The sequence below is a fragment of the Triplophysa dalaica genome, chromosome 5 (genome assembly GCF_015846415.1).
Source record: "Triplophysa dalaica isolate WHDGS20190420 chromosome 5, ASM1584641v1, whole genome shotgun sequence".
NCBI lineage: Eukaryota > Metazoa > Chordata > Actinopteri > Cypriniformes > Nemacheilidae > Triplophysa > Triplophysa dalaica.
Window position 1 is genome coordinate 14,001,348 of NC_079546.1, and position 14,976 is coordinate 14,016,323.

The window sequence follows — 14,976 nt, forward strand, 5'->3', positions numbered from 1 at the left end:
AGTTAAGTTTTTGAGATGTCTATCAAGCTTTGATCAAGATGAGAAGTGACACTAAATAACACTCTAAAAATATCTGGGTTATTTTTTAACCCATACCGCTAGGTTGGGTTGTTTTGTTGGGTTATTTTTCCACATGTTAAACACTTTTTGGGTTGTTTTAGTTTTCAAAGTGTTGGGTTAAACCCGCTGGGCTAATGTGCTGGGTGGTTGCTGCCCATCTCTGGGTTATTTGAAGAGTCTTGCGCGCTTACCGCCCTTAAGACGTTGAGCATACTACGCAACTTTCATTTTTATAAAGAACAAAGGGGCAAAGTCACTGGTTGGAGCAATTTAAAGGTATGTTTTTCACGTTTTAAGTGAATATTTATTGAAATGAGCAGAATTTGTAACATTTTGCAAGGCTAAAGCGTCTTAACTATACTTAACATTAGTGATGTAATTTAGATGACCAGCACCTGATCACCATTACATAAATTGACCTCGCATAGTCCTGTGAAGATTCGCGAAAATGCGAATTAATACAATTTTAGTGAACCCCATCACATGTAAGATAAATTTATGAACTTTAGTGAGAATTTAACAAAATTTGAGTCAAACCGACGAGTGCCCCTCGAGCGCGGTCAAGCATTCACGGTTCAGGAACGCCTCTCCCGGTGTCCACTCTGGACATTAAGTAGCCAGTCAATTATGTTGCTCCCTCTGTTTTAAACCAAACATTTCAAGTAAGGTTTGTGAATATGATAAAGAAAGACGAGTGTGGTAGCCTGTATTTAATGAGTTGATTTGCTGCACGTGTGGTTTCTTAGTGTATTAAGTGGTGTAATTCATAAAGTATTATACATAATTTATATGTCTTTAGTTATTTTTATTAATTGACATTTGTTGCTACATATTGTGTAGTATGTTTATTAGTCATTTATAATGTTATTTATAATGCTTGTTAATGTTTGATATGAAACATTTTTATTTATTATAATTAAACTGTTTTCTTTTAATTTTGCAAATCTAAAAATATTGCTGTTACTGGCTGTAAAAGTAAAAAAAGTATTAAGAAATTTTTACAATCAAATCAAAATGCATTTTTAAAAATAAATATCAATTGTCTTGATTGACAATGAAATACAGAATAAATTAAGAATAACCCAGCAAGAATAACCCAGAATTAACGTTAGGTATACTAAAGAGCCCATGGGGGTGAACTTCCTTGCCTTTATGTTGCCATGAATCTGTAAAGCAGCTGGCACGGAGACCATTTACACCAACCACTGCCTGCGAAGCACGACGGAACAAAAACTGTCTGATGCCGGCCTGGAGGCGAGAGAAATTATTTCAGTAACGGGGCATAAATGTGAATCTTCCCTGCATTCATATTGGGGGCCAAACTTCACTGAGCGAAGATCCTGGAGCAATATCCTTACCTCTGGCACAGCGCAAAAAAAGACTCATCTCAGAACCGGAGACAGCAAAGAGGAGTGCAAATATGTTGGATCCATTTTTCAACAATTGCACAATTAATGGCGATATCCAGATTAATCTTAATAAACACCTTTAAGCATGCTTCCAAGCATATTTGATCCAGACTTAAACAGAAATGTTCATGTATAAAAATAGTAGAGGTGGGCATAGATTATTATTTTTTAATCTAGATTAATCTCGGAATTAATCTAGATTAATCTAGATTAAAATGGCTCATTTGAATTCTGCCGAAGGCATTCAGAATATGTGTGCTACCCAAATAATGACTAAAAGTAAGTATTTGAGAACGGGTGTCTCAAGCCAGGTGGCGCATTAGACCAGGGGCTCATCTCCTGTTTCCAAAATGCATCACAAACTGCTTGAGAAAGCTGTTCTACTATGATAATTGGTGATGAATATGAATTATGTTTAATAAGATGTACTTGTGTTTACTTCCGCATTAGCTAAGGAATGCTTTGCGTTTAGGTGGTACTTGAGACTGGAAGAGCTCCTACAGTACATTTACATTTAGTCATTTAGCAGACTCTTTTATCCAAAGCAATTTAATACATAATACATTAGGTGCCAATACAAATTTACTGGTTTCAACTAAAGCTAGACCACCTACCTGTTGAGAGAAAGTTTTTTTAAAACCAATTCCGCATTGCACAAGGTGCAAACAACCTTAGTCTTGTCGATGTTTCCATTGGGAAGCTTCTTAAAAATAAATTTTCCCTGAAGCAACCCGGCGTCTTCAAAGATGCATCCATGTTAGCACGTCACGTTTTATGCGGTAAAATCACAGTAAATGATGTTGTGTTCAGACCAAACGCGAATGGCGCGTAAAACGCGAGTGATTTACATGTTAAGTCAATGCAAAGACGCGATAGACCTACTTGCGGCGCGAATCGCGCGGATGAAGCCATGGTCATGAGATGATGAGGCGGCGCGAATGACGCGAGTTGAAAAATCTCGTTCTCGCCCGGTACAGTGCAAATTCAGCTAGGTATACATCCGCGCTAAAATATCAAGGTGAAAGTCATCATAGCTTCATAATTACATATTTGTCCTGATCATAATTACATAATATTTGCGGTGTTTTACTTCATGAAACCTTACTAAGCATATGGATTAACCGTTTTATAAAAGCAATAAACCCCGCGAAGCCGTTTCCGCTTCGCGTCGTGCCTAACAACGCCCCTTAGCTGTTTTAAAATGCACTGTAACCCACGGCTTCTTGGGGCTTATTGCTTTGATAGCCTTTTCTAGTATAAAAGGACCTGTTGATGAAACTGGGATAATTTAATCGGGAGACGTTGAATAGTGAAATCACATCATAATACAAATTCAATCCCTCCTAATTCAAAATAAACAATTCCCTGGGACTGTGAAACCCAAAATTGTTGTTGTTTAAAAAGGATTGCAACCAATTAATTTTAAGGGTCCCATTTATAGAATCAAAATCAATATCTTGTAAACTGAGAAGGGTATTCCTGCAAAAACCGGAGGCTGCAGTTTCAGGATGCATTTCCAGGAGCAATTTTTTATGTGACTTGTATAAAAAAAATATCAAAGGTTATTTAATAGAAAGTGTGTAATACCTTTTTTAAATTTCAATATTTCGAATTTTATACCAATCTCAACCACTAGAGGTCAATGTCCCATATAGTTTCTTTATGTGTCCAAACTACAGGACCCATTCAACAAATTGTTTATTTAATACTATTATTATAGAGCAGAACGATAATATAAATAAATTAATAAAAATATAAATAAAATAAAATAAAAATAGTTATATTATTAGACTGTATATCATTAAGTGGGGGTCAGGTGTGCGCATCAGATGAAAATTTTTTTCCCAGTTTCAGACAAGGCTTAAAATTGAAAGATATTTGGAAGAATGCTTATAACTAGATAGATTTTGCTCACCATTGACAACCATAGTATCACAAAATACAATGGTAGTCAAAAGTGCCCCAGAACATTTTGATCTCCTAACTTTCTTCAAATTGTCGTCTTTTGTGATCAACAGAACAAAATAATATATTAAGTAATTTTTCCTACTATGGGAGTCAATGGGAGTCTTGTTATAAGCATTCTTCCAAATATCTTTCTCTGTGTTCATCAGAACAAAGAAATGTTTACAGATTTGAAACAATTTGAAGGTGAGTAAATGACGACACAATTCTTATTTTTTGGGTGAATTTTCACTTTAACCTAGTCCCGGACTTAAATGAAGGCATTAGCTGTCTGAAATTAAAATGACTTGCCCTGAAATATCTAAAAATGTATGAATGCCATTGTTTTGTATCAAGATGCAGACAAGTAATGTTTTTAAAGTGCGAATTAAATATCCTAATTTTACCGAGACATAGTCCTGGCTTAAGATAAGCCTTGTCAGTGAAACCTGGCCTATATGTTATTGACATGATTAATATATTATAAAACAACAAGATAGAATGGTTTTGTTTACTTAACCCCGCCCACCACAAGGAAACCCTCTATTACGTCACTGAAACCCGTTCCTTCCGTCTGACACCGTGTGGCGCTACCACTGCGCACTGTTTACGGCACAGGAGACAAAGCAAACACAATAACCCCACTGGATCATACGCTTTATTTAACCATTTCACAACCGAAACTTACTTAAGTAAATCTCATGACACAAAGGTGAGTGATGTTTTTCTATTCTTTATCGAGTACTTAACGTTGTCTCAATAAGATATGTGCATGATTTTGGTTACGATTCAGGGACCGAGCTGGTTCTACGAGCTGCTCTGTTTTGTGAGAACAAGATCCGGTTCTGCTTCATCAGCTTATGTCCTGTGTGGCCTAACCCAACCACACCAAGTGTCACTAACCTCAATCATTTTATGCTAACACTAAATCTATCCACATACGCATTTCGATTTCATAAGAAATGATAACAGATTAATTCCGATGGAAATCACTACGAATTAACGCGATTCACTTTCATCTAACGTTACATGTAAGGAGGAAAACGTTAAGTGTCTTCCTGTTGTTTTTGTCCACGAGCTAATGAAGTAGCCGCTAGCATGTGCCTGTCTCGTGAGGTCTAGAAAGCGTGTGCTGATAAGGAGCTTCGTTTTGATAGTGTGTATTTGTTTAAACTGAAAATATAAACCTTGTTTATCCTTGCACACAACACTATCTATTCTTAATTACTACTTTCCGGCTTAAATAGACGGTTATGGTTAGCCGTAATAAAAGCTTGAAAACCAAGAAAAAATTATGTCATTTAATTATTTTATAAACAAATTCCGTCCTTTGTAACATAAACACGTATTCATTAAGCAAACGCTTTTATCCAAAGCGACATTTTGTCATTTTGGTTTAACAAGCCATGTTTACAAGTAGGAATACAGCTGAAGCTAGGGAAAATGAACAACATAAATAATATGTTTTTAATACATAATACAAAGCTAGAAAGTATACAGTTTATATCAAATATTGAGGTTCAGACTAAATTTAATTTAATTTCTCACATTTCAACATTGTTTTGAGTATCACAGAATATAAACAAACTCATATATGCGGGTAGTTTATTGATCTCAGAGCCAGAACATTAAGAAGAACTGTACATTGTTTGGCAGACTACAAAATGCACAAGCTTTTACTTAAATTTACATAGATATGTGTCCGTTTTGACGTATAAACTCATTTTGTAGTGTACTAGTCATACATAATGCTTATGTCATTATAATCCTCATGCAGAGTTAAAACTTTACTTAAAGCATATGTATAATGCATGATAAAAGTTTTAATTGATTAATTATGCCTTGTTATGCATTTTATAATGTATTGCAAGGTCTTGTAATGTTTTAACTGTAGTTACAATTATTCATAACACGTATCTATTCATTATTACACTTTACAATTTTTAAATTGGTTATAATTCTTTACAACAACATTTAATGTATTACATTATCCACAGCCCAAAGATGTGCAGGATAGGTTGATTGAGGGTTCCAAAATGTCCATCCCCCAACATTTGTATTGACAGACTTGTGTATAGATATTAGTTTTCCATGAATATAGCCTTTGATGCTGAAATGGCATTAGAAACTTAACAACACATTATGAACAATTATAATGCATCATACCCTTTAATAAGCCTATATAATACTTTATTCATAGAGGCTTTAAGTAAAGTGTTAACAAATTATTTTCTTAATGTTAAAATACCCATGTTAGGCTGAAAACAATATTACTATTATTCCTTATATTTGTTATGATTTTGCATTTACAGTGTACGAGATGATATATTCACTTGATATAACCTGTTTATGATATATATTCAGTTTAAGCATTATGAACATTTAAACACTGTCACAATACTGTTTCTGTGTTCCCATCATATTTTGCAGATTCTACAAGCATTTCGTCCCAAATGGATATAAATATGTTTGCAGCATGTGGGCTCTGGAAAAGCGTAATGTAAACATCTGTATGGAGGACAGTTAAAAGACCCACACCCATGATATGTGAACACTTTAAAAGATCCTTTCAATAAAGAAAGTTATCTTTCTCAGCAGAAAATATTTCTGCAATAATGGATGTAGAGGAGGACGGCCCGTCACAAAAGAATGAGAATGCAAGCCAGAAACACAATGGTCCCAAAGAGAATGTCAAAAAAAAAGAGGCCAAAGGAACCTGTTTAAAAATCGAGGGGAAAGATGGCTATGTGTTCAAATCATACAGCATTACTCCTCATGAGATTTTTGATGCAGTACTGCCTCCCAGTCACAAAGACTCACAGGATGAAGACACTTCTTTTGTGTTCTTGGAGGGTACAGAGGAAGGTGTATCTGCTCAGGTTGATGGGTCATCAATGGTGGATTCAACAGTAGAAACTTGTGAAGAAAACCATAACTCTCAAACCTCTACAGCCATTTTAAATAAGAGCCAGAACACTGAAATAAATAACTCATCTGAAATTGAAACTAGTGTTAGTATCAAAACCGAGCCAAATGATACGGGTGAGATTACTCAAGATGATGAAAAGTCATCTTTTGATGGAGCCTTTGGTCCTTTTGCAACAAGAGGTTATGATGAGGATTATGGTAGCTTGTTTAGTGGGTACTCAAGTACCCTTTATGATGTTGCAATGGATGCTGTCACACAAAGCCTTCTAACATCAATTAGAAGTCCCCTTAACCCTAGGAAAAAATCTCCTGCTTGGAACCATTTTTTCATATCACCACGTGATAGTACCAAAGCAATCTGTATGTACTGTATGAAGGAGTTCAGTCGGGGTAAAAATGAGAAAGACCTCAGTACTAGTTGTTTAATGAGGCATGTGCGAAGGGCTCACCCTACTGTTCTTCTGCAAGACAGTGACTCGTTAAATAATTCTTCCAATACTTCCTCATCTTTAATACCACCACCAAACAATGGAGACTTGTCTGTAAGCATCAAGCCCCCCATAGACAGTGTTACCCCACTGTCCGCAACTTTAAACGAGGCCACAGATTTAGTGCCCAAAGATTCTTTACAAAAAGTTAAACCAAAAGCAGAAAAAGGGGCCAAGGGTGACTTAACTACAATTGTATCCCCACGTTCCTTGAACAACCATAATGATAATGCCATGGACACAGGGACCGAATGTCATGGATCTGCCCCTAAAACGTCCAGTTCTCGGCGACGCTCCGCCGTATGGAAACACTTTTATTTGTCACCTTCTGACAGTTCGAAAGCAGTGTGTATTCACTGCATGAATGAGTTCAGTCGTGGTAAAAATGGAAAAGACTTGGGAACAAGCTGCCTTATACGCCACATGTGGCGGGCCCATCGAGATATAGTTATTGAAGAAAATGGACAGGGATCAAGCATTCCTCCGCCTTACACCACTCCACCAACAATGTTGTCCCGTACACAGGTTCAGGAATCAACAGAGGTCAAAAAGGAGTTAATTTGTACTACATATCCCCCTGAAACCATATCAGATGAAGTGCCCAATGAAGATATTACAGTTGAGGAGGAGGCAAATGATGCTACATATAAATCAGGACAAGAGTCCTCGCTTGATGCTTGTTTTAGATTGAAGGGGGAAAACATATCTCTTTTATCATCCCCCGAGAAGCATCCTGAAGTGCATCGTGTATCAGAAGATCCAAGCTCAGTTTTCCAACAAAACAAGAGAATAATGAAACGGGTCAAATCAGAGGTATGGCATCATTTCATTGTCTCTCCTGTTGACCAGCTCAAAGCGTTGTGTCGATACTGTCCCTGTGTCATTAGTCGTGGTAAACGAGGGGACTTCGGTACAAGCTGTTTAATGAGGCATTTAATGAGACGGCATCCTGATGTCCTTAAGACCCCAAACAGCACAAGTGACAGCGTATCCTCACCTCAGTCACCTCATAATACTCCCGTAGCAGAGGGCGACATGTTGACAAATGCAACAGACCACCCTGTCATTGAGAACAAACCCCACACCCTGCCTGTTTTCAGCAAAAAGACTTCAAAGCTGTGGAATCACTTTTCTATTTCTTCTACAGACCCAACAAAAGTAGTCTGTATGCACTGTAGCCGTACAATTAGCAGGGGCAAAAAGACAACCAATTTAGGCACAAGTTGTTTATTTAGGCATATGCAGAGGTTTCATGGAAATGTGCTTGAAAATAATAGTAGTATCTCAGGTGATGTGTCATCTGCTGAAATTCAAGTTAAGCAGGAGCTCATGGACATTTCTACGTATGAGGAGAATGCAGAAAAATTTAGTGAATGCCACCCAATTGCCAAAAAAATCACCAAACTCATTGCAGAAATGCTTGCACTGGATCTTCAGCCATCAACTGTAGTTGAGAATGTTGGCCTGAACCGATTGCTAGAATATCTCCAACCACAGTATTCTCTACCTTCGTCATCTTACTTTACCAGCACTGCAATCCCAGAAATGTATGAAAGTGTGAAACAAGTGCTTCTGACCCATCTCAAAGAGGCTGAAGGTGGAATCATCCATTTCACTACAAGTGTATGGGTGACCAGTCAAACTCAAGAGTACTTGACTCTTACAGCCCACTGGGTAACATTTGAGTCTGAAGTTGTGCCTCAGGGGCAGGATTTCCACTGCTCAGCCCTCCTTGGTGTTTCTTCTATTGACTGTGACTACAATATTCAGAACATACAGAAGCAGCTTGAATATCTTTGGGACACCTGGATTGGATCCTCTGGCCTTAAAATTGGATTTACTGTAACAGATAATCAAACAATTGAAAGCATTTTAGCAAGCAGTCACCAAAACACCATGCAATGTTTTGTTCACAACATAGACCTCATTGTTAATGAAGCCATAAAAAGTCAGAGGATGGTACAGAACTTGCTAAGTATTGCTAGAAAAATCTGTGAGAGAGTGCATCGTTCTACTAAAGCAAAGGAGAAGTTGGCAGAATTGCAAATATCTTACCAGTTACCTGAAAATCCGCTGGTCCAGGATGTTCCCTCTAAGTGGAAGACATCATTCTTCATGCTTGAGCGATTAGTAGAGCAAAAAAAAGCCATTGACGAGATGTCAATAGATTGTAATTTCAGGGAATTGATAAGCTCTGACCAGTGGGAAGTCATGCAGTCGGTCTGCAGTGCCCTTAAGCCTTTTGAGGTTGCCTGCAGGGAGATGAGCAATCGCACTGCAACACTAGGGCAGGTCATTCCACTGATTCACATACTCAATCGAAAGATAGACATGCTTTTTGATGAAACCATGGGCATTGACAATATGCTAAAGTCCTTAAAGGAATCTATGGTGACCAGAATGTCTCAGACACTTCATGACCCAAGGTACATATGGGCAACCATGTTGGACCCTAGGTATAAGACCTCCCTCTTTACTGAAGAAGAGGCAGAGCAGTGTAAGCAGGACCTCATACAAGAGCTGGAGTTGTCTACATCTACCTCCATAAAAACTAAACTTCCACTGTCTAATGGATACAGTGAGGTAACAGCTTCGACAAACGGCTCAGCCACAAACAAAAAAGAGAACCTCTGGGCACTTATGGATGATATAAGACAGAAAATCAAGGCAGAGGAGAGACCCAAGTCATCAGAGGTTGCTGTGACGGAATATTTGGAGGAAGACATCCTTGACCAGAGCTGTGATCCCCTAGATTATTGGAACCTGAAGAAGTTTTCGTGGCCTGACCTTGCCAAAGTAGCTGTGCGTTATCTGGGTTGTCCACCCAGCACTGTACCAGCAGACACACTGTTTAGTACATCTAGTCTTAATTGTGCCCTGAATCAATCACGACCATTGCTTGAAAATCTAGAAGGACTCCTATTTTTAAAGGTCAACCTTCCGTTGGTATATTTTCATTACTGATTACACATTTGTATTTGCAAGGCATTTTCTTAAACTTTGTAAAGCCCAAGGACCAAATACATTTTTCTGAAAAAGCCCATTTAGATAACATTTTACATATAAGGTTGTAAATCAGGGGTTCATATACAAAACTACGCCCGGAAAATTAACAGAATAAAATACTGCATTCTTTGAGTACTACTGTGTAACACGTGATAACTGGAGTTTGTCTCATTCCTGTTGAAGTGTTTTCAGGGAAAAAGCATTAGCTAGCTATAGGGGTAGTTGTTGTATGTTGCTGTAATTTGATTTGATTATTTTTTTTATATGGCAAGTTCTTGTACAGTCTCTTTTTGTGCCTTATATGAGCTACTTCAGGTCAACATGCTGTAAATATTAACTGATGTGCAAAGTAAGTCAGTCTTCTGATTTAAATAATTTTGTAAGATGAAACCTACATGCTGAATTCTGTTTATGAACACATGGTCCAATATAAATGCTGTGACTGAGATGTTTAAATGTATTTTATTTAATTTCATTATTTTATTGTGATTTCGGCTAATGGTACTGTTAGAAAAAGTTTTTTTTACAGATCATGTAAATAATGCTGTACTTTCATGATAACTCTGTTGGAAAATGCATTTTTTCTTTTAAGCACAAATGAATTTTTATTTACAATTATGATCGTAAACAAACAAATGTACTGTAAATTTTATAAATTATAATTTGCGATTTATCATTTGATGAGGAAGCATTCAGACTGGAACCATAACTTTTTTAATTAATAAAAGGTTTACCCCTTTTGAATAAGTGTCTTCAGTTGTCATTTTTTTGTTATTGTTGTCACCAGATTCAGTATATTTAAATAATCTGAATAAATTAAATTAATATATAAAGATCTTACCCCAAACCAACAAAAAGTGGAGGGAAAACAATTTGTTTAATGACAGTAAAGACACCCAAACGTATTTAATGCAGTATGAAATGGAAATTAATTACATTATTTATAACGGTTGGTATCAATGACCACACCATTGTACAAACCTTATAGAGGTTGCTGGGAATGCAGAAGAAAAGGTAACAAGCGATTGTTTGATTTGGTTTCACAAGATAAACCCCTTCTAATAAGACAAACCTTTCTTTTATACATTTTAACATGTTTTTTCATGTTATAGGTAGTATTACTATTAATTAAAAAGTACACATTTCATTAATTGGGATTATTTAATGTATCAAGTCTTTCTAGAACCATAAGCTTCTTGATAAGATTTATATGAAGAGGTGGAAAATGGGACAACTCGAATTCAAGGCTTTCATATCCTGGAATAAAGACCAAAGGCTTGTAAGAATCTTTGAGCAACAATATCTTTGTTTCATTTGCTTCCATTAAAAGATGTGAATATGTTTTCATGATTGGATCCTCAAGGGTCAAATATTCCCTCTTGTTGTACCTAGGAAATGAAACAGATAGAAATAATTTTATTCTTCTTATATATTAAGCGACTACTTATTATTTTGATTTTCACACTTACCTCCAGTTACTATTAAGTTCCAGAAAACGTGAGACTCCAGTTTGTGCAGCAAGTACATCAATGTGTAATGAAACATCTGTGTGAAAGGCAGCAACACAATGAAATTGCAGACAAAATATCAAAATTATAATAAATAAACAATCAAATCCACACACCTGCTGTTGCTGGCTTTAATCTATGTAACTCCTGCATTGCTTTCCCTCCTGGGTAGTTGTAATAGGAAACATACAGAGAAATACTTGTGTATACTCCGTTCAACATCAAATGGCCTATCACAACTACGGAGCAAATTTTATGTATCCGTGACTTGTGGCAACTGTTCAAACTGTAACAAACAGAAGTGAAAGTAAAACAATGCTTGTGAAAATTTTCCAACTGCCACTTTAAAACAATGCTTGCAAAAATAAACTGTGTCAATTGACCATATGCACAGTTACTTCCTGCTTTTTGATTAGCCAGACATTTCCGCTGAACTGACAGCTACAGGATTTTATTCTACACTCCCTGCCTTCAAGTGTGAAAAATGAAGAGAGACGCAGTGCTTCTCATGTCACTGAAATCTAAACATCTTTTCATCCCGTTTTGTGTTTGAATAACTAAGCAAACTGTAAATATATCTGACTAAGTTCTGATTATAATGTAGTTTACTACAGGTTTTTCAGCTGGCTTATATTATCGCGGATGTTGTTTAAAAACCCTTCAGGAAAACAGACAATTTTCATTAGTTAAGGATTATTTTAAGGAAGAGAAGAACAGACAAGAATATAAAAATTTGTGAAAATCATACATGTAAGAGCAGCCACGAGCAGCAATTATGTTAAACACAGGGAAGGTGTAGATGATAAAACGGAGCTCCTTATGGGGTAAAATGGAGTACAGCAGAATGAAGCCTACAGCTGGGATGAACAGTGTTCTTGTCCGTCTGTCCAATAGGCCAACAGGTATAAATAGTATTGTGCTGCCAAGAGCTCTCGGCAGTGCAGAGTAGAAGTACCACAGAAAAGGAGAGGTTTGAACCACAAAGGAAGTCAAGGAAATATAAAAACATATACATTTATTTAAAATGTTGTCAAGAAACTTTCTCATGCAGCATCATGATGTTCAACATGTTAACTTAAACATGCACAACATTAAATATATATATATACATATATATGCTGGTCACTTTCACTATAATTTTTCTTTGTATACCATGGAGGTTCAACTTAAAATTCTTTTTTTGTTAAAGGATATTCCCCAGTTGGAGCTTTTATTCAGGATGGTGTTGTACCAGAGTACCTTACCCTCAGGCCAGAGTAGCTTGTTCCAGAATATTGTGTCAATAGTGACAGTTAGACCTACAAAAGACAAACAAACTTTAGTGTATGTAAAGTTATAAAGAACATCATAGTTATCTATAGGAATATTTTACAAAAAATAAAACTATTTATTAATTTATATTAAACGTACATGATTTCTTAAGCCTAACTTATTTTTTTAAATGAAAATATTCCTAACAACAAGCAAAGCCCAAGCAATACATCTTTACATGGCAACACATCGATAATTTCAAATCTCACTTAAGACTGTGTGTTGTGTCATATAATAGCTTTTCCAAATGCACCAAAATATCAAGTTATGAACTTCCGGTCATATTTTTAACATGCTTGGATGTGCTTGTTTTGGTTTTAATTTCACTAAAATGTTCAAAATATATATATGTTTTTCGACAAAACAATTGTTTTGCTTTGAAAGACATTTAGTAACCCTTTGGATAACTTTAATTATGGATGTGTGAGGATTTTGGCATATAGATTTTTTTACTTATACATAAACTGACAGATATTGTAAACATAAAACTTTGTGTTTAAAATAAGAACTAACAATGAATCTGTGATTGCATAGGAGTAAGTAAAGTTTTATGTGTGTGAGTGTGTGCATGTATACAGCTAAACATAGTGTATAACAATAAAACATCACTGACCCAAAAATAACATGCCAGCAGGTATGCCATGGTAAAGCAACAGTAGAAAATTGAGTTTCCTGCTTAGGAGCGATATCAACAACATCAGCCCAAGGAAGAGACACAGTTCAAAGCGGAAAACAATAATGACCAAAGCAGAGAGCCAAATGAAGGGGCAATGCCTCTTAGCCATCCAGGATGTAAATGCCAGCAGAACTAGACAATAAAAACACAGTTAGGAGAAAGGTCATTCTAAAATTAACAAAAGTTTGGCGGCATTTTAGCATACACTTTAAAATGACCTACCTATAGGTAAAGCGAACACATTAGGGAGTGTTCTTGTGCTGTAGAACATCAGATGGAACTGTGTGGTGGAGATAAAGCAGAACAAACTGGCCACCATTGACCCAAACTGCCTCCTGACCTCTTTCTGCATCTGCCACAGAGCCATGATCACACATAGTCCAAGAACCCCTCGCACTAAACACAAAGGGCTGTGATGATATGATTCCATTGTATTATTTTATAACTGCTAGCGCATTATAGCATACATACCGAGAATCTGAGAGTAAAGTTTTGGAGCTTGAAGGAAGGTAAGCACACATGTAATTGGTGCACTTAGGACTGATATGAATAGAGGTCCAAGAAACGTACGTGGGACCACACCAGGGAATTCATTATGATCATACTGTAAAGACAGGAATAGTAAAGAATTTATTATACCTTATTTTTAATGGTAGGGCTACCATCTTCGTTTTGGGCATTTACTACAAAACAGTTAATGTACGTAACAGTCTAACTGTGTTTTTATAATACTGTGGTAGTTCGTATAATATTTTATGTGCACTGAAAGTTTAATGCATTTGAACTTAGATGTATCAAAGAGAACAAGTCAGTTGTTTTATTAGCTTACCTTTTCGAAATTGAATCGGTGGTATAGGATATCATGAATAGCTTGTAAGTTGAAACTTTCCTCAACTTTGGTGTAAGGGCACGTAAATAAATGTACATAAACAATACAGACAATTACACCGAAAAGCGGAAGCCCATTTGATGATCCTTTTCGAGCCATTGTATGATAGACCAAGCTGGCGCAGTGGCGCATGAGCACTGTGCTAAGGAAACGAAAAAGGCTGGGGGAGTGGCAAAAACCAAAACAAGAAATACAACGGGGGACTTAAGGACCACGAAGCTATCTTTAAATGGGCAGGAATAATATAGAAAAATTATATTCAGTGAAAATATATTCAGTGTGTTTTAAATTTTACTGATTGTAAACGGTGATGAGTATCACAATTAATGTGTAAATTATAATCTAAACAGCGTCTGGTAGCGGAACAATCAATGCTAGTCACGTGGTATATGTAACTTTTCATATTGATTATATAAAAAGGCCAATCAGAGTCGATTGTGATTATTGGGTTAAAAACAAATTTCCATTTCATGGAAATTTTCGAGACGAATTTCTTTTTGTAGAACGGTACTCGTGTAAAATTACCGTAAAAACAACAGGAATATAGTTAATCGGGAGAGTTAACGATAAACGAACGTTTCCCAAGAGAATGAACAAGACGAAAGAGTGGCGAGAGAGTAAACACAGGAGACTTTCTTGAAAAAACGCGAGTGTTGGCATGTATGCTGATATCAATAAAGCATCTTGTCATGTTTGTAATAGTGAATCATAATTTGTAACCGTTTTATCAACACGTGTTTTTCGTAAGTGTATTGCG

General features: G+C 36.4%; 2 protein-coding genes across 2 annotated transcripts; one reads left to right on the plus strand and one right to left on the minus strand.

Moving 5' to 3' along the window:
* Positions 1–3,987: 3,987 nt before the first annotated feature.
* Positions 3,988–10,582, plus strand: zbed4 (zinc finger, BED-type containing 4). The gene is made up of 2 exons (XM_056747439.1): positions 3,988–4,125; positions 5,844–10,582. Exon 2 carries the CDS (start codon positions 6,029–6,031, stop codon positions 9,791–9,793), a length of 3,765 nt encoding a protein of 1,254 aa, XP_056603417.1. The 5' UTR covers positions 3,988–4,125; positions 5,844–6,028; the 3' UTR covers positions 9,794–10,582.
* Positions 10,491–14,872, minus strand: alg12 (ALG12 alpha-1,6-mannosyltransferase). Its single transcript, XM_056747440.1, has 9 exons — positions 14,160–14,872; positions 13,802–13,934; positions 13,553–13,726; positions 13,268–13,462; positions 12,537–12,641; positions 12,092–12,314; positions 11,460–11,629; positions 11,305–11,380; positions 10,491–11,223 (listed from the first exon to the last, which is right to left on the minus strand). Exons 1-9 carry the CDS (start codon positions 14,349–14,351, stop codon positions 10,983–10,985), a joined length of 1,509 nt encoding a protein of 502 aa, XP_056603418.1. The 5' UTR covers positions 14,352–14,872; the 3' UTR covers positions 10,491–10,982.
* Between the last annotated feature and the right edge of the window lie 104 nt (positions 14,873–14,976).